This window comes from Toxotes jaculatrix, chromosome 2, assembly GCF_017976425.1.
Source record: "Toxotes jaculatrix isolate fToxJac2 chromosome 2, fToxJac2.pri, whole genome shotgun sequence".
Taxonomy (NCBI): domain Eukaryota; kingdom Metazoa; phylum Chordata; class Actinopteri; family Toxotidae; genus Toxotes; species Toxotes jaculatrix.
In genome coordinates this window covers 20653352-20673319 of record NC_054395.1, presented here as the reverse complement: position 1 = coordinate 20673319, position 19968 = coordinate 20653352, and the positions used below count along the sequence as shown (strand labels likewise).

At 39.8% G+C, this 19968-nt stretch overlaps 1 protein-coding gene across 5 annotated transcripts; it reads right to left on the bottom strand.

The window, feature by feature from the left end:
- Positions 1 to 2696: 2696 nt before the first annotated feature.
- uckl1b (uridine-cytidine kinase 1-like 1b) lies at positions 2697 to 18019 on the bottom strand. 5 transcript variants are annotated; one of them, XM_041060065.1, is made up of 15 exons: positions 17910 to 18019; positions 12131 to 12324; positions 11318 to 11424; positions 9863 to 10033; positions 9410 to 9481; positions 8881 to 9070; positions 8557 to 8618; positions 7153 to 7169; positions 5130 to 5228; positions 4914 to 5007; positions 4351 to 4413; positions 4089 to 4211; positions 3640 to 3747; positions 3396 to 3552; positions 2697 to 3244 (listed from the first exon to the last, which is right to left on the bottom strand). In XM_041060065.1, the coding sequence occupies exons 1-15, from the start codon at positions 17981 to 17983 to the stop codon at positions 3165 to 3167; spliced, it is 1611 nt and encodes a 536-aa protein (XP_040915999.1). In that variant the 5' UTR covers positions 17984 to 18019; the 3' UTR covers positions 2697 to 3164. The 5 variants fall into 5 exon arrangements, with proteins under 5 accessions (XP_040915999.1, XP_040915991.1, XP_040916019.1 ...); XM_041060057.1 differs by lacking the exon at positions 7153 to 7169 and adding an exon at positions 5951 to 5970; XM_041060085.1 differs by lacking the exon at positions 17910 to 18019 and adding an exon at positions 14911 to 15273.
- Positions 18020 to 19968: the final 1949 nt, after the last annotated feature.

Genomic DNA, 19968 nt, shown 5'->3' with positions numbered 1-19968 from the left:
AGAGCAACCTGGAGCAAAGCTGGTGACATGAGGATGAAAAAGAACCACAGGTCGCTGAGCTATATCGGCCTCTCCTACTGTCTCTAGCAAGCTGTGACCTCATCATGCTCTGTACTACCAATGGGGATGCAACTCACACACACATGCTGACACACACAGACACACCACCTTCCTGTTTGTCAGTGCTGGTGGTAAACTTTCCACTGACATCTCCATTCAAGGGACTGTTGTGAAGTTTTCATGCATTTTATTATTAAAGACAAAATACATCTGAAATGAACTACAAAACTGTATTTAGACAAATGTGGTCATGTAATGGAAAATAGAACTAATTTGTGTGTATGTGTGTCTGTGTGTGTGTTGGTGTGTGTAGAGGAAGTAATACAATTACTGTGACATAAAAATATATACAAGGCAAACTTTTCAATTTATTGCAAATTACAATTTTTATGCATTAAACTAGCTCATTACGACATGTTAATCAAATCTCAGTCGTTTTAACTTGTGCAGAAAAACAAAAGCTTTCAAATCTGTGACAGCTGCACATTGAACACCAGATAAACTAGAGCAGTACAAGAATAAAAATGCTGCTGCTGAGCTTCCTGATATTCATAGCTGTTGCACGTCTTTTGACTGTCCTGCTCACGCCTTCTGTCTCAGAAAAAGAAAAAAAAAGATGCCTCTTGTGGGTCAATATCTGCCTAATCGGCTGCTGGTTTGTAGTTGTCCATCAGCCTCATCAAATGTGTGTCAATCAGCTCTGACAGCTGTCAGAGCGATAATTATGGAGAGTGATGGAAGAAGTCAAGGTTACTTTCCATGAGAAGAGGACAACCACAATATCCTTCCTGTTCATTTTAAAAGTGTAGGTAATGTTTCATTCTGTCTTGAAGTGTCTGATAAAGGTAGAAATATGCAACTCATACACACTGAGTTGTCAGTTTGTTTGGCACACCTAACTAAGTCTCATGCAGTGTAACACAACAGTGCTGCAGTAAATCCTCCCTTAATGAAGGTAACAGTGTTCAGCTCTTGTTTTACAGAGGTGTTGATTCAACTGTACAATCATTCTGGAGGCTGCAGTTTGTGGTGCTGTTGAACTGTGTCGCACTATACAGGGAGGTGTGGCTGTTGTGTAGTCTAGCCGCATTGATTTGAATGGGGTGGTCAAAATAATAGAAACAGCTGTCAACATTACGCAGTGCAGTTCAACAGAAATAGAAACTACAGCCTGGCAAGAAATTTACTTTATGTACTTTGAGGTGTGCTTTAATAAACCAGACTGAAGAATAGTTTTCAAATGAGTTGTTACTGGACTGAAACGTGACCTTGGTTCAGCTGGGATGAGCTGGCTCCACATTAGATCATAAAATGTAAATTTGACATAAATTAAATAATGCACTAGAGGAAGTTTAAAAGCTCTATTGCACTTTAATTAAATATATATGTATATATATATATATATATATGTCTGTGTATATATATATATATATATATATATATATATATATATATATATATATATATATATATATATAGATATAGATATAGATATAGATATATATAGATATATAGATATAGATATATAAATATAGTTATATAGATATAAAAAAACCCATGCAGCTGAAGAGTTAAACACAAAACAGCACACAGTCAAACACTGAGGCTGCAAACACAATTGCAAACAGTTGTATTCTGCACATATTGTACAGCAGCAGTCGAGTGAATGGAGAGGTAATAGTGAGCCAACAATAGCGACAGTACTTGCAGCTAATGTGCACCGAGTTACATTTTCATTTTTTTTCTCTTGTTTTATTGGGAAAAAGGAAATGTACATTTCCTTTTTCCCAATAAAACAAATGGGCGACTGAAATTCCAAGAAATGTAAATCAAAATCAGTACGGTGTTTTGATAATTAATCGTGAACATAACATCAGTGTAACTCATTAGAGAGGTTTCTACATGATGATACTAAAATGTAAAATGCACTTTCTATGCGGCACTTCCCTCATCGCATCAGTTCAGATAGCCAAGTGGATGAATATTGTGGAATGCAACCACACAAACTGTTAAAATTATCTTTCAAAGAGCAAGGCAATATTAAACAGGCACCAACTTTAACAAACAAATCTCATTTGTTTCAATACTGATATCATGTAAAAACATCAGGCACTGACACTTTTTGACATGTTCTGAGTTCATATGTATCCACAACTCAACAGCCCTTTTTTTTATAACAAAAAAATAAACAATTCCATCTACTGCATGAAAAAAAGCATAAATCAGAACGTGTGGGACTGAAATAAACTCTTAATTTGTGTTTGTTAAATGCAGATGACCCATTTTCATAGCAGTAAAAAGATGTATGACTTGCCTTTTCACTGGTCAGGTCTATCCCTGGTAAAAAAAAAATGTAAATGAAGGACATAATGCATAAATACACACCACAAGTGCATACTTTCAACTGTATGATGAAAAATGGCTTTCAAAACCCCTTTTCAACTGGTTAGGTCAGCATCCACACAGAAGGAAAAGGCTGAACCAGAGAGCTAAAAAAAAAAAAAAAAAAAAGACAGATACACCTACACATTTTCCAATTGAATGGTCCTTCAGAAAGTGCTCATGGCAATGGAAGTTGAGCAACACGAGTTCGTGTTCTGATTTTACTTTTGTGAGAGTTGTGAGGAAGGTATGTGATAAAAATAACATTAAAAGCGGGATTTTTTTTTTTTTTTTTTTTTTTTTACAGCACGTGCAAATTTACATTCAGTTGTGTCGTCCACAGTACACGGCTTAAGGCTAGATATATCTTTTCAAAACAACACGTTTGCAGATTCTGATACAGAGATTGTCACAATTTAAAAACCAAAATAAAACATTTGGACTTTATAACTTAGTGAACATATAAAAATACTTTCAGACTTCATAACACCACTTTTCACAACCGTATTTACAGGTCAAATAATATAATTTAAAATTTTAACAAAGTGACAGTTCATTAGCAATGTTTTTCCTGTTCAGTTTATTTTTCAGGGCACTCTTTTTTTTTGGCCCTTGAAGGACAAATGTTACGGTCTGGCGGAAGCAGACTATGTCCTCAAATTGTCCTCAAAGGGGCACTGCCCTGAATCACCCAATAAGTTAGTGCACTGCCAGTAATTTCATCAGTAACTGGGCTCATCCATCTCTTCGTCGCTCCAGTCGGGGGGTGCATCTGTTCCAAAGTATCGATCCCCAAAGTTTCCTACAAGGACAACAAGTGTGATAATATCAGTTAAATCTGTAAAAATCAGAGGTGACATCCTGTAAAGATCAAGCTCACTTCAGGAAAAAAAAGCGTTCCAATTTCTTGCGTTCCAAATGTCTTAAACACTTATTTTCTCAGCATTACTCACCTATGCCAGGTATGATGTGGAAGAGATCATTGACCTTCTTGTCGACAGCAGTGGTGATGATTTTGACTTGTGGAAATGCGTAGGCCACTGAGTGGACCCCCATTTCAGCCATGAGCAAAGACACCAGCAGGATCTTGTCCTCCTGAACATCATGGTCCTGAAAATGAAAAACATGACCATGAAAAATTGTGTTACGCAGTTCACTGCAGGCACCATGGATTTGTGAACAATCAAGGGCACCGACCAGCAGGACTCGCACAGCCATCATCGCAGCGGCCCCCGTGGAAACAGTACAGTCCATCAGAATCACATGGTCTTCGCTGATGTCTTTCGGCAGACGTAGGTAATGAAGCTGACAATGTTTAGAGACAGGATGTGGTTTAACACCAAAATGTGCACTACATGACCAGTACTTGTATCCTGTGGCTATAACATAGGTGGTACTATGCAGAAATCCCCCAACATAAAAACTTCCTGAAAATGAGACAAAGCTAACCAAAAGATAAACAAGACAATGCTAACTAAACGAAACTCAGTGTGAGATATTATTAAGAATGTGTGAACAAGCACATATTTATTTTAAAGTTACCATATTTGGGACATTTAAGGTATATGTAATGTCAAGCATAATGTCGGCAATGTGATCTACACAGTTCAACATAAGAACGTGGTCCAGCTTTGGAATTCTCAAACCTCTGGTTCTCCCGTGTCCTGGTTGGTCTGGATGAGGATTTTGCCAATGCGGACGTCTTTGCAGACGGCCCTCAGAGCCGGCTCCATGGTTTCCCCGGCTCGCAAGATTGACACACCTGTGATCTAAGGAAAAAGAAAGAAAAAACATTTAGAGGTTAATTGCATCAGTTTAGGCAGAGACAAAACTCTTCTGAATGGCCTTAAAAATAAAAAATAAAAAAAGAGTTGAGAAAACTGCAGGAAATAAATGGAGTTCACTCACCCTCTTCCCGTGGAAAGTCCTGCCTTCATAATCCTCTCCTTGGGGGGTCTGGACTGTGTGGACCTGAGATAAAATTAAAAAAATCATAATGGGGTGAGCATAGTGATGATCACAGTGCTGTGCTGGACTAAAGAAGTCAGGAAAATAGTTTGTGACCAGCAAATTACAAACTGTCTCTAATTTTTGCAGACTTTCAGTCACCTGTGTCTCATGGTGGAGATATGGAAACTTTCCACTGTGGTTGCTTGATAAGTTTCCTTGCTCTTGCCACAGGGCACTATGTGTATGCCTATCTGATTCTAACAGAGTACTAACTCTTTTTCCATTAATCTTTATCTTTCAATATCTTCCACATTTCAAAGACATATACTGTATCTCACTTTCTTGCTGCATTTTGTCACCATCTATCTAACCATCAGTTGTCTCACACTGTCTTTCTTTAACATATCTCCATCTACATCCACATATCTAATGGTTCAGAGTCAGTGTCCTTAATACAAAGGATTACAGAAACTTCATGCAGTGCAATGAATTAATTAACAGTGTATTTTAGTGTTTGGCACCTGTGAGGGGAGGAAGGAGAGCGCTCGCTCAATCAACAGACGCATCAACCTCTTGGAGTAGAAAATGAACTCGTCGCGACTGGTCTCCTTATTTCTAAATGTGATGATCAGGAAAAGAAAGACACAAGATAAATACTGGTGGCAGCTGCTACGCACTGCACATTTTTAATGGAAACAGATGTAGTTATTAATGCAACAAATCAGCTTAGTTTGTACCTGATGATGGTGTGCATACCCCTGACCTGGGGTGTACTTTCCAGAACACTGAGGGTCTGGGGGAGGGGTTGGGCTTGGTGTGCAGATGCCAGGGCTGCCCTGTAACCACAGCAACAAATAGTGGGGGGGGGGGGGTGGGGGTGGGGATGGGGGTTGCAGGGTAATAGAAGCAGGAGGAGGGAAGATGGACAGACACATGAAAACAACCAACATGAATATGAGTGCAATTTACACGTCTCTGCACGTATGTGTTCAGTATGTGCAAGTTCACAAACAAGCGTGCATCTCGTATGCACATTTAGACAACACAGACACACATACACAGATGTGTAAATACATGCACAAATTATTTTTCGGTAGTTGTTAGAGCAAAGTTGAGAACAGTAGTGTGTAACCACTGTAACTGGAAAAGGCAGATGCGCAAAGTTGCAAAGCACACAGGGCCAGTGTTTGAGTATTTCAGCGGAAAATTACAACAGAACAGAGACCATGATAATGGAAAAGAACATCAAGAATTAAAGATGATCAGTATAAAAATTAACATAATGTCTACGGATTTGAACTAAAGGAAAATTTCACTGTATGAAATGCATGACTGTTATTTTCCATGTCAGGTCTCTAGTACACCCCAGTATTCCACGCGTATTTGAAAATCTAGTTGAATATCTAGTTAGCCTAGGTCTACCCTGGGCTCTAGACGATCACACCGTTACAAATACTCAGTGATGCAGTCATGTTGACACTACAAGTCTCCATGATGTCACTGTGAGACACATTAGCCAGATGCAAAAGAAAAGAGAAATCATAGCAAATCTGCTCACATATCCCAGCGAAGTTTCCTCTATGGGGAGAGTTTTTTTTCGACGAAACACAACAACAATCACAACAGAGGAGACACAGAGAGACACAGAGACGAAAAACAACAGATAAGAGGAGGAAAAATGAGAAGAGACACAACATCAGGTGGATGAAGGGATGAGGGATTATCTCACACAGTGAAAAGTGTGACAGCTGAGACTTTAAAATGTCAAACATCTCTGAAATGCGCTTACCACTGATATAAACTGCCATTTTAAGTAAAATAATATTTCCTGGTTATCGCTTAGTGCACTTGTCATCATACTGAGAAGAAATGAAGTAACAGGCCATGTTTTAAACAGATCTTTACGGATACTGGGGTTAAAGCGAGCACAATCGAGTTTTGGATCAGATTTTGATATCTATACATGTGCATCCAGTGTGTGTGCGCGTGGGAGGTGCACAAGCTACCGTGCGGCTGTCACTCTTTCACCATGTAGAACAGAAGAGGTTGGTATTTCAGCTCACAGGCCCCAGCACATCCTGTGTCTAAAGACAGACACCAAGCTCACTTCCTCTCGCTCTCTGTCTCAGATACTGTGGCCGACATTCAATGGAAAAACTCAGCGCTTTGTAGTAGGGTATTGGAAACTTTCTCTGTGGCTGAGGTATGTGATATTCAACAATAGCTGTAGCAAGAGCTTCCTCTCTCTCGCTTTCTGTTATAGTCACTCTCTCTCTCTTATTCTTGTTGCTACTGAAAGGAGGGGTCAGTGACTTGACTCATTGGTGTATTTTTAGACACAGAAGGCAGGAAGAGTGTGAGTTGTCATTTCTCTAAAAGGTAGAGAGAGGGAAAACCAACATCTTTACATTAAATGCCGGCTGCACCGCACCACTTCCAAACTTTTGATCTACTTTCAACTTTTGACAGCAGTTTTCACGCTGTTTTTTTATATGTATCCCATGCTAGTATGGACTAAATCTTTTTCTATAATGTTTTGGCACAGTCTTGTGACTGATCCTTAACGAGCCATATTTATTCTACACATACAGTACAATAGTGCCGCCTGGTGATGTGCCATAGCAGCCAGCAGATCTGTGGAAGGTAGAAGTTGGTTTTGCTGGCCTCTTTTTCTCTGTCTCCCAGTAAGAAGCTGGAGTGATTGGCGAACTGGGCAGATGGTAAGGAAGAGAATGATAGACAGGATAAAGGCCACTCTACCTGACGCTGAGCTCACGCTGTGTGCCATGGAGGGATTTGGGACGGGGAGGAAGTGGGGGGAGAGAGTGAGAGAGTAGTCCATCAGCAGCATGTGAGTTACTGTGTGTGTATAGTGATGGTGGGAGGGGGAGGGACAAAGCAAAGTGCACTGTGGCACAAGTGCTCCCCACTGGCAAAAATGTGTTTTTGGTGACAATTAGTACGTGTTGCACATCAAATCCAAAAGTGCATGCCATAAATCAACACGAGGAACCATGAATACATTATTTCTATTAGGGTTGCACAATTAATGGCACATAATTGTGTATCAGGATTTAATGGTTCCACAAAAATAAATTATATATAATGTTTTAATATGCCTGAAAACTTTCAACAATCTTATAAAAAAAAATCTCTGTAAATGAGTTTGATATGGATGAATGCAAATTTATAAACCACCAACAGGGGGTTAACACTGTTTCCTTTTAAAATTAATTATCAAATTGGAGCTGCGAATGTGTGAAAACTCTAAATTAATGCTCATTTTTTCACCCAGTACCTCATTATGTCAGGTATATGATTCACCTAATGCTATCCTGAATGCACTGTTAAAGCGCTATATGCACATTCATATGTACAGTGTATTATCAAACAGTTTTGGACATCTTAACTCCCCCTTCTTCAGTGTATGAGAGTTACAATGGAGAAGCACACAAATCTTTGAGAAACAAGATGTCCTAAAATAAAATCCATTACTTGAGTGAAAAAAACAATAGATATATACCAAACATTTCCAACCAAGTCTTTGTCCTCAAAGTGAAAATACAATGCTTTGGCTTCAGATACAGGCTCATCAGATAATGACTATCATGTATATATCCTGCATCTTATTACCTTTAGCCCTGTAGCTATGCTAAGGAGTAATAAGAGTGAGAAGACTTAATACTTAAAAAAAACTACAAACAACTACAAAAAACATAAAATGTACTCTGACCCACATAACTGATAACTGCTCTCAACAACTGTTATCACCATATTTATAATATTTGGAAAAATTAGATAGAAATTATATTCCTATCTAATTTTTCCATTCAAGCTTACTCAATGCGAGCCATGTATCCGCCCCCAGAATTAATGCAGTACCTTTTCTATCCACTAGATAGTGATAGAGCTTGCAATCACTGACACAAAAAAGGAAAGACTGGTTGCAACTACACAACTCCTGAGTGCAGTATACTAAATTATATAGTATATATTCAGCTCTAAGTGTAGGATAACCTGACCAAAAAACAAAACAAAACAAAACAAAACAAAACAAAACAAAACAAAACAAAACAAAACAAAACAAAACAAAACAAAATAATAAAAGGAAGGAACTGGAGTGGGAGTATGTGTATGTACATCTGTAAGTGTGACCTTACTTACCTCCTCCAGCTGACTGTGGACATGCTGCACGATCAAATCAATGGCCACCATGTTGCCACCACCTGACAGGATGACAAAAAAAAACAAAAAAACAGAGGCATCATGTTAAGTTGTAATCCTGGAAGTTTGAACACATACAGTGACTGAATTTTGTTTAACAGAAGTAAAATCTAACTAAATTCCAAACGCAACACACTTGAATTGAAATTGAAGTAACTGTGCTATTGTACTGTATAATGAATGAAAGACTTTGTAGTATCACAGAAGTAGTTACATAAAATTGAACCTGTATGTATATAAATGTGTGTATGAATGCGTACACACCTCGTGGCACCACAATATCAGCCAGGCGCATGGTGGGCTCAATGTACTGCTCAAACGCTGGCTTGACAAATTTGTTGTATTGTTTGATGACACCCTCAATGTCTCGTCCCCTTTCCGAAATGTCCCTCCTCAAGCGGCGCACCAACCGGATGTCAGAGTCCGTGTCCACAAAAATCTTCATGTCCAGCAACTGACAGGAGAACGTGAACCAGAGACAGAGACTGTTTAGCTGAACATAAAACTTTGTAGCATACATTCGCAAATAGAATACTATATACGCAGATTTTTATACGTCCCTGTGGGGATATCACCGGATATATCAGTTCCAGTTCTACTTCATTCTAATCTTATCCCAGTTTGGTACTTTTGAATGTACTTACATTTAAATCAGGGATTGTTTTTGCGTGGACAACACGAGCTAGTATAAGTCATGTTTGAACACGTGCACAGATCTGATCACAACAAATATGACACCAGCAACTTTGAGTGACCAGCTGAACATTGTTAGAGGACAATGACCTTGTCCTACCTGCAAGAGTTCTTTATCTGCAAAGGCCATGATTCCCTCAAAGATGATAACACTGGCTCCATATACGGTTTTCTGTGGTGGACACACGTGCATGTAGTATTACAGTACAATGTACATACAAACAAAAGTATGTGGACATACAGATAGTACACACCTTAGTAAATTGCTACTATCATCACGATCAACCATAGCAGACAAGTGCCACTGATTAAAGAATGTGTAACTGTAGTAAATAGATGTTAAAATATAAAAACAAGTAGAGATCATAATAATGATTTATCCATGACCATCTGGAGTAGCAGATTTGCAATGTGACTCTAAGCCTCTAGCGAGGGAGATTAAAACCCTCCAAGGTAATCGAGAAACTGAGATTATATGCAGTAACCCTGACACGCTACTCATTAACTTACAAAGTGCATTACCGCGTGTGTGGATGTGTGCATTCATCCTTACCCACTCCTTCTGTCTCCCATGAGTTGTGAAGTCATACACAGGGATTTTCACGCTCTTGCCCTGCTTGAGTTTGCGCACGGTGTGTGTCAGCAAATCAAAGTCAAAGGCATCAGGGTGGTCAAAGTTGTAGTCGTTACTGGCAGCCAGAGTCTGCTGTTCTGGTGACAGGACCTGAGGACAACAACCACAACAATGTTGGGATGACTGCACAGCAACCTTGCCACAACAATGATGCTTTTCAAGCACAATACAACATGATTTCCTGAACAAAAAAAAAACTCTGTCTCTCAGTCTCTGGCTTTTGCTTAGGCACACACATTAAGATGAGAATATCAAGAATATAAAAAGACTGAAAAAACATCATTGCATAAATGTGCTCTGATAAAACAAATATACATGCTAAAATAATGGTTTGGTACATAATTTACATAAGCTTGTGCAAAAGCACTTAGACACAGATCACTGTTCAAGAGCAGTTGAAGTTAGGAGACCTAAATTTAGGATAACATCATGCGCCACTGTGACGTCTGTACCAGGTGGTGTGTGTGTGTGTGTGTGCCCTTAGGGTGGTCGAGCATTAAAACCCCAGACCTGGTATGTGGCAGTTTCAGAACAGCAACACTCCCTTCTCAAGTTAACTGATTACACACTTAATATGATAAACCAGTGTTACAGGCTCTCAGGGCGCAGCGAGCAAACATGAGGCAATCCCTCCTGTTTCCAACAGAAGAACAGGAGATATAAATTTAAAAAGCTATAAATTCCATATGAAATGTTTTGGATGCCAACCTCTGGAAATGCAGTGTGCAAACTGGCACACTGCTAAGGGCTACAGTGCCACTGGTCACTAGCAGATCCCTCCTACTCTGAACAGTCTGAACTGCTGCTGTCAGACTGTGACAGGATTACATAACAAGACAGTGGGCGGAGGTATAGAGGGGCATGAATGACGGCTCTTGCTTGATTGCTCTCCTCCACTTTTTCTCCCCAATTCGCCCGCCGCTGTGCTTCTCTTTCGACTCATCCGCCTTCTAATGTTTTATCCATTCTGTCTCCTTTCTCTCCACTCACTCCTCTTATCCTCATTTACCCTCTGGGATTCAAAGGGAATCCTATTTTCTTTTGCACTCAGTAGTCTTTCCTACCCCCCCCCCCCCCCCTTCAGGTGACTGGGGGGGTGGGTTAGAAGCCATATAAGACAGAGGTGAAGCAATAAGGAACAAGTTATTTCATAGACTTATTTGATGCCAAGATTTTATCCTCTAGAATCCAAAAGCATTTGGACTGATGTAAAGACATGCACAAACATGTCAAAAATTAGATAACTTTTATTTTAGGCAATAGGCGTCCACTATCCTAACCTCACACTACAACATTCATGAACAGGTGTGTGGCTGCCTGCAAATGGACACAGACCATCAATACATACCACACATACTGCACACACATGCACACCTTGTAAAAAGAGTCCATTGAGAGTAGCACAACCCACGGAACATCTAGATCTTCGATGATTTTCCTGGCTACGGTTGTCTTTCCTGAGGCGCTGCCACCGCACAGACCTGTGAATATTGACATGAAGACATTAAGCAATGTTTGTGTATACGTTTAATCGCATGTCATTTTAAAATGCCTTTGCTTGGTGGGAACATATTAGCACTTGCGTGACAGGGCACCCTCTTAGGTGTAAGTTGAGGTTGCTTTAGGCTATTATATGAATGTAGAGCGGCAGGTAGAAACAGAGATCGCAGCTCTCTTCAAGATAAACATGCCCATTAACAGGTGAAGGTAATTTCAGAAACTCCTATTCTCCTGCACAAAACACATTCCTTTTTCCAATACCTCTCAGTAGCAAAGCACGGCCACCTTCAACTCAGTTAAAATGTCAATAATGCCACTGAATGAGCTTGTCAATATCCATTAGCAGTAAATATGGTGATTACTTATTTCTGCAAAAGACAATTCTTAACTGCTTATACAGGGTATCAGATGACTTGGTTTCCAATATTCCTGTATCCTATAGACTGACAGTCAATTCTTTATATTTAGCCTTGGTACTTGATCTAGTCTAAAGATGCTTTTCCTTCAGCTTTAAGAGCTCACTTTTGAAAAAATATAACAACACTAAAGGTTTATTTGTATTCTGATGTGCGACGCTGCAAATTTAAAAAAATAGGAGAATGCACTCTAAATGAAACAAAAATATAGAAGGAAAAGAAAAAGTCAGTGTCCTGACATTGTGTTGTGCATCCCTTTTAAGTGTCCTACCAATGACAAAGGCCTCTTTGGACTGTGTTCCATGTTCGTTGTACCAGGGTGGGCGTCCAGCGGTGTAGATGGTTCTTTTGGAGGTGCGTAGGAGAGGGGGCTCAGATTTACACTGGCTAGTTGTCCTTTTCCTCGGTGACAGGCCCGTGCTTACCGAGGGGAGAAGCCGGTCCAATGATCCCTCACCACCTCCACTGTAAAGCAACAAACACACAACACAGCATGCCATCACTGTCTGGAGAAAAGGAAGCAACATTAATTCATTTATTTTTTTGCCTTTTGTTGGTGTATATTCTATAGAGCTGGACAAATTGCTGGTCTTTAAAATTTGCAGTTTCTGGTATGTTTTTTTTTCTGCCAAGGCTTAAGCTAAAGCACCATCATTATGAACAATTATATTTTATTCAGTGGTAGACAAGAAAAGGCTTTTGGTTACAGTTTGACAGGTTTTTCGTTTTATAGACCAGTATAACACCATCATACGAATTCTCGTTAGCGCCTCTGTGTCAAGAGTTGCATTTGAACACTGTATTGAAAGGTATTGAAAGAACAAGACAATAATACCTAAATAAAGACTCAAATCAACAGGATCATCAAGATCAACTTGATCTTTAATAAAAGAAAAGCTCCCTCCAGTTAAAGCTTCCTGTAAGACTGTTTCATTGTCCTTCCAGTGAGTGATGCCAAACAGACAGGTGTCAGTTTGAGTGTGTAACTGGAAATGCAGACGGACTTTAATAAGAGGTGACCCAGTTAACTGACAGTAAACAAGACTAAGCTAGTGTTGTGTTACCCTGTCATAGGTTAATGTTTAGTTTTTTACACTTCCATCAGGTGAGCTTTGTCCAGTTGTGTAGAGTACAACTGCCTCAGGTACCAAAGTACACAACATGTTAACTCAAAAAATGTTGACTCTCCTACATGAAAACAGTCATGTGATCAGATCTGAACCATGGGCATGTCCACTATGCTGAGGGTGTTACCAGTGATCAAGACAACAGTAATAATGCGTTATCACAGAAAACAAGATTAAAAGGTTGTCATGAACAAACGACAAAAAAATCTCATTCAAAACAGGCACGAGGCTCTTAGAGGAGCAAGGCACAGGCTGAATTTGCATAGACTATTTGAATCAAACATGTAGGTCAATCACATATGCACGACACTGACATTTTCTGTATGATACTTGGTGCAAGTGTCTTGTATTTCAACACCAAAAAATTGCACTTAAAGACTTTTGTAACAGTATCTGGCAATTTACAGTACCTACGAATTGCTCCACACAGACAACAAGACTTCGGTTTTGCGACACAAGAGGAAACTCAAGAAGAACGCACATTAACATTCAGTGAATGGTTGTGGCTAATTATGATTCAGACCAGAGAGCAGGAGTACAAAGAACTGGTCTAGCACCTCTCTAAAAAAAAAAAAAGAAAAAAAAAGAAAAAAGAAAAAGAAGCAATCACTTTTAATTTACTGATGTCACAAATATTAAGTTGTCTAACCAGGTAGCAGTTGCTAGCAACACTTACTGCAGTATCCGAGACATCCACACTTCACCCAATGATGACTGTAAAAAGCCAGACGCCATAACTATAGGAGGCTGAGCGAAAGAGCAGTCAAAGATGTTCCTCTGTCTATTTCTCTGTTGTCCAGTCAACTCTCGGCTCCCACATATTTTTATAGGCCATGCGCCTCCCCAGGTGGAGTGTCAAGAGGTTGGAGGTAAAGCAAACAAGAGAGAGTAAAGATTTATCTTATCGCACCAGGATCACCTGAGCCTGGAGCCAGCGAGTGAACTAAGACTAAGAGAGCCCATCGAGCACACATGAGGCACAGCACGCTCCAGCTCGGTTATCAGTTAAAACCAAACCAGCATGCCATAAAAGATTAGCCTAGTTGACTATGCTGAATCATGCCCTTGTTCAGTGGTTACAGCAACAGTACTCAGTGCCCCTAAACATTACATACACTGATCTATGAATGCACCAATGTGAAAAGAATAGGTTGACATGAGGTCACAGTGCAGGGTACCTGAGACCACACTGTAAGAAGTCAGCAGCAGTCAAGGACAATAACAGTAGGAAATAAGACACAGGGTCATAAAGTATATTACAATATGTGCTGCTTCTTTTTCCCTCCTTACAAAACCTTATTTAAGACTGTTTGGCTTAGTGGGGGGTGACATAAATTCACCCTGCACAACATAAATGCAAACACAGACCGCATAATCATCTGTCCCAACCAAACCTTGAATCTACAGCGCATGTCAACAGCTTTGCAGTTCAGCTTTGCATTAGGGTTGGACAGTGTTGCTAAATCAATATTACAGAATTAAAAAGATTATGTTCCAAGATATATATAATTATATGGTAATAGTGTATATCCATCTAAGCGATCTATATTTTACTTCTGCTCCATCTGAAAAAACTCTTCAAACAAAACTTAAACAACTCTTTACCATTTTTTTTTTTTTTGTCATATCATCTGTCAACGATTCCAATGAAACTTTGGGTGTCAGCACAAAAGAACTCACACCAAACTAGTGTTACTAACTGACAGATGCAAACTTTCTCAAAACATGTCAGCTAAAGTCTTATGGCTATATTTCAGTGAGCTAAACACTGGAGTTGTCACTCCTGTTTATCCACATTTTGAAAAAACAAGTCAGACACTTAAATAGTCACTGAGCAAAACACTTGATTAGTACACCTAAGGATACTAGAACTGAAGGAAAAAAAGAGACATATTTAAATAAATAAATAAATAAATACACTTACCTGCCGTCAGATCTTAGAGTCCAACAGCCAGATATTCTAGCTCCTGAGTAAGCTGCTGGCGAGTTCATGCCTGGAGACAATATAATTGCGGCTCCCTCTTTGTGTACTCTGCAAGTTCTGTTCTTATGTTTTTGCCTCAGTATGTATATGTACACTCAATCACAATAAAGCAGTTACCAGCACTGCACTCTGGTACAGCACATCCAGAGAGCTAGAGGGAGGGCAGTATAGAGGGGAGTCAGCTTGGATGAGAAACGAAACTTTAAACATCAGTTTAGCTTTCTGTTTCTTAAATTCAGTGGAGCAATAGAGAGCGAGAGAGGGAGAGAGAAGGCACTGCAGCTTGGTAGCCAGAGCGCATTCACAGTGAAACTACGGCACAGCTTTTCCCTCCTCTTTTACTCACTCTCCACTCCTCCCCTCAGTCGCCCAGCCAACAAATGTAAGAGGATAACCTACCCTCCAGATTATGTTCATTAGGTGGTATTAATAGCATCAGGTTAGAGCCAGACCACCCCACTCCTGGCGCACACACAGACACACACACACACATACACACATACACATGCCAAGCTTGGGTCATCTGTCTTTGACAGTCAGTGTCGCAATACGTGGCTGGAGGTGAAAGAGGGACCAGAAGGGAGCGACAGAGACACGAAGGAATGAACTGGGGGAGAAAAAGAAAAACCGGGAAAAGAACGCTGTGGGAAAAGACGAAGAGAGAGCTATTATTTTCCTCTGTTGTTGACGCAGTTGACCAAATTCACAACAGAGATTCTTCAGGCTGTGTTGTGGAGGTAAAGAGGCGGAGAAATGGAGAGGAAGGAGAGAGAAGACAACAGAGTGGAAGGAGAGGTGATATGCTTTTCCCCTGCAGGGACACGCCATGTCTCTATGTGCCTCACACAAGAGTCTGGAGACGTCAGGACGACAGCAAACACACACAACACACGCACACACATACAGAGATGTCCCCTCTCTAACTTCACTCACAGGGAATAAACAGCATGATGAAACCCAACACTACCCCTACTGCTCTATCAGCTGACTGTCTGTGGAACAGCCCTGGGCAATACGCACACACAACGAACAAACACATTTACACACCCTCACACTCCTCCCAGGCCACAACTTGTACAGACAAACAAATCATTATACTCAGAGATCAGGGGAGACAGACTAATTCTCTTCCAGTGCAACAAAAACAAACTCAAGAACTGCAAAGGCCACAGTTTAAGAACCACACCGCTTAGAGACGATATGATTTAAGCCAACATTTAAAGCATTTCCAAATATTTAGACTGTGGACTTGACAAAACCTCATTTCTGCTACTTCCTCGTTAAAACCGCAGGGGAGAGACACAAGGGAATTCTGTGTTTTTTTCTCTAATCTTTCACAGTAGTTTTGGGACTCTAGCTGTTTCTTTAAACTGCAGTCAGAAGACAGCTGCAAAGCAAGAAAGCCACATCTAAACGAGAAGCCTGAACTGGTTGCTATGCCAAACATTCAGCTATCTCTCTATGGTTACAGAGGCACCCAGCAGAGTAACAGGCCACAGCTGAAGTAAAACTTCACTAAAACTAATATTGTAAGTACAGTGAAAGAAATGTTAGACTATTTATTAATTGCAGCATATAATGTGGAACAAACCCATTTGTCTCTAAACTCTTATTACTCATTTAAATTTCAATAATTTAATTATTAAAGAAACTGTCTTAAATGAAAAATGGGAGTCACATTTCACAGAGGTCATGGAGGTATAAAATATTTCAACATGACCCAAATTCCAAATGCTTATTCTAATCTATTTTAGAAACTAGGACAGACTTATGTAAATATGTATATATTCTGTACATAGGGTGGACAAAATAACTGAAACATCTATACACAATACAACACAATTTAACTTCATAAATCTGTATCTGAATCTTATGTTTCTGTTCAATATTACTTGGATTGCATCACATTCATTAATTGAAAGTACTGTTTGGAAGTTGCGTTCACAAATTTACATCCTCAAAATATACTTAGAAGCTTGTGCATTTACTTGGCTCACTGAATGCCATAAAGTGATCTCTTTCAGAATTATTTTTCACTTTTTGCAGGAACAAAGCAAAACTCCTACGTCAATATGGCGTTACCAGGTCAAACATGACCATGTGAGTATAACTTTAATGCCTGTGATGAGGGTTTAGCAAGTCTTCCGTGTCACCCTCGGTGGATTGACTAATGCAGTAACACCCTCTTGTGGCACAGTTAGGTATCAAGCTGTAAGCCTGGTTTTATTGTAGGTGGATACAGAGAGAGCTCAGTAACTGGGTTAATGTGACAGTATGACATGTGTGTGCAAATTCAGCTACAGTGTTAGTCACCTAAACCAAATGTCTTATCTTATCTACCGCCTTGTATTCCCCTTGATAAGATGGCATTTGCTTGTCAGAAACTACCCCTTGCTCACGCTGCAGTGCCACCACAAAACCCCATGCCATGCTTCTTCTCTCCTGTGTAAAATGAAAGCTGCCTCTTCCTCCACGTTTCTCCCCAGCTTTACCCGTCACGTAACAGTTAAAGCACCTTAGCATATTTCGTGTAACGTTAGCAACGTGTTTTTCAACTCTCTTGTGTTTTTTTTTTCTAGTTGGAGAAGACGACAGTGAAGTTATGTTCGGAGGGCACCTCGTGTGAAATAGGACAACTGTTAAAGCCAAATGAGAGCGTGGGCACAACGACGGACTGCGAGTACTCCGACTCAATGTGACATCTGTAATAAACCCACAATCACACCGTGGATTCATGGCTGCCATTACAGCGACATGTTACTTTTATATAAGGTGAAGTGACTGTATCCACAAAGGCACATAGTGTGACAAGTCGAGCTTCCTCAAAGATGCTTAACCCAACTTAACCCAAGTGATTTTTTTTTAAAAGTCATCCAAAAAATCGTTGTGTCATTCCAAACGTCATCGAATAAAGCTCACATTTTTTTTAACGGTTTTACCTGTTCGTTATAGAGTGAGGTTTCTCTTCGTTCTCCATCTTTGAGAGCCTTTCTTCCTTGCTAACGGCAGACATTGCTACTCTGTTGACAATCAGGTGTTGAGAGTACAGTTAGCGCTGAGGCATCATGGGGCTTGTAGGCTTATAGTCTTTGAACATCTGAAGGCTTCGCCGGCATCGGGCCTGTAAAGGACTTCACGCCCCAGAATGCATCTGCTGCGTTTTTTTTCCGATCTACTGCCAGCAGCATTGTACAGTATCATAATCACACTGGGCCTTTCGCAAAGCTGGCAGCGTTCAACAGGCCACGTGTGAGATGAGTTCAGATCTGAATACTGGCTTTTTATCATTTTGTTGTTATTTTATTTTATACTTATTTATTATTTTTGTTGACATCATGTGCATCGGGGTTAGGGTTAGAGTTATCAATCAGTCTTAGCCTATTAAATTTAAGCAGTTACACCCAATGTAACCTACATGCATGTACTATAGATTACAGATATTCAGACTTACTTAAAAGTTGACACAGTTGAGGCAAGTTTAGTCAACAAACTTTTATTAATTAGTTGAGGGATACTAATGCACAGGTAATACAACAAGTTTGGGAGAAAAATTGTAACAGTTCAGACTCAAAGGAGGTGTTGATCCCTCCTATGTTAGGTACTATACAGCTTAATTTCAGATATGGAAATCTTTAATACATCATTAGTCTCATTTCACCTGTTACTTATATATCATAACCAGTTATGAGCTACAACATCATCTCTTAAAACTCTCACCAGTTTCATCACGACGGCCCCGACAACAGAGGGGGGAAACCATTTCCTTCTTTTGAAGTAGGTAGCATACAAAATGAACCACTGTTGTCCAAATAAAAGGGTAAAATTCTCAGGCTGTCTAAGGGGATTTCTAAGGATTAACCTTGGTTTTGGAAATAACATTGCTGACAAAGGGAAGACGCTTGAGCCTGCTGTTTCCCCAGGTACAAAAGTCACACCACACACAGTCCAGGTAACTAGAAAGCTCCAACAACACTCCTATTTCAAGCCTATTTCATGGTATAGTAAGTGCACTAAATACAGAAACAAACACACATACATATGCCTTGTTGTCCCATATTGAATAGATAATAATAAAGGACTCTCTCAATGTGTTTGTCATTGTGTACTGAAAAAGCTCAATTTATGTGCATCATCAAAATGAATAAAATAACAGTGTATGCCGACACATAGGCCTACAATGTTCTTTGTGGTCTACAAATTTTTTCAACCTTTTTTTTTTTTTTTTTTAGATTTCATAATATGTAAAAAGCATTTTCAAAGCAAACAAACAAAAGTAGGGGAGTGAAAAAAGCCATACATTTTTGAAAAGACACATCAATATCAAAATATCAGCAAGCCAACAAAACCAGCTAAATATGGTGTATTGCTGTACTCTCTAAACATGTTGCAGTTAGCTCACACTGCGGGATAGATATGTGTTGTCCACATCATAGGAAGACAGATAGTAAAGGGTGTGATAAAATATAAAATACCCACTGTTAAAAGCAGTGCTAAACTATCATATTGCAACACCAAAGCTTGTCAGGTAAACACAGTCAATGTGACATTATTAATGTAACGAGTAACAAGCAGCTGATGAACTGATTCTGTGCCACAGCATAACACTCAACGAAAAGTGTTACCATTTCTGACATCCAGTCATTACAAAGGTGCTAACTGTTTAATACACTCTCTCTCTCTCTCTCTCACACACACACACACACACACACACACACACACACACACACACACATACACATACACACACACACAAGGTCTGGACAACTCATGTTGAAAAGGTCCGAGGACCAATCAGTGCTTGTCTTACTTATCCTCTCGGTCAGTTGAACCTGGATAGAAGATAAAGGTCCATCCCACTAACAGAGACAGACACATGCATATTCATCCCTACTTGAATAAACTCCGTCAGTTGATTAATGATGGAGGAATTCTGCTCAAATCTTTGCTTAACAATACAAAAGGTCGCGGCGTAGGGATGACACCAGCTGGGGCACACAG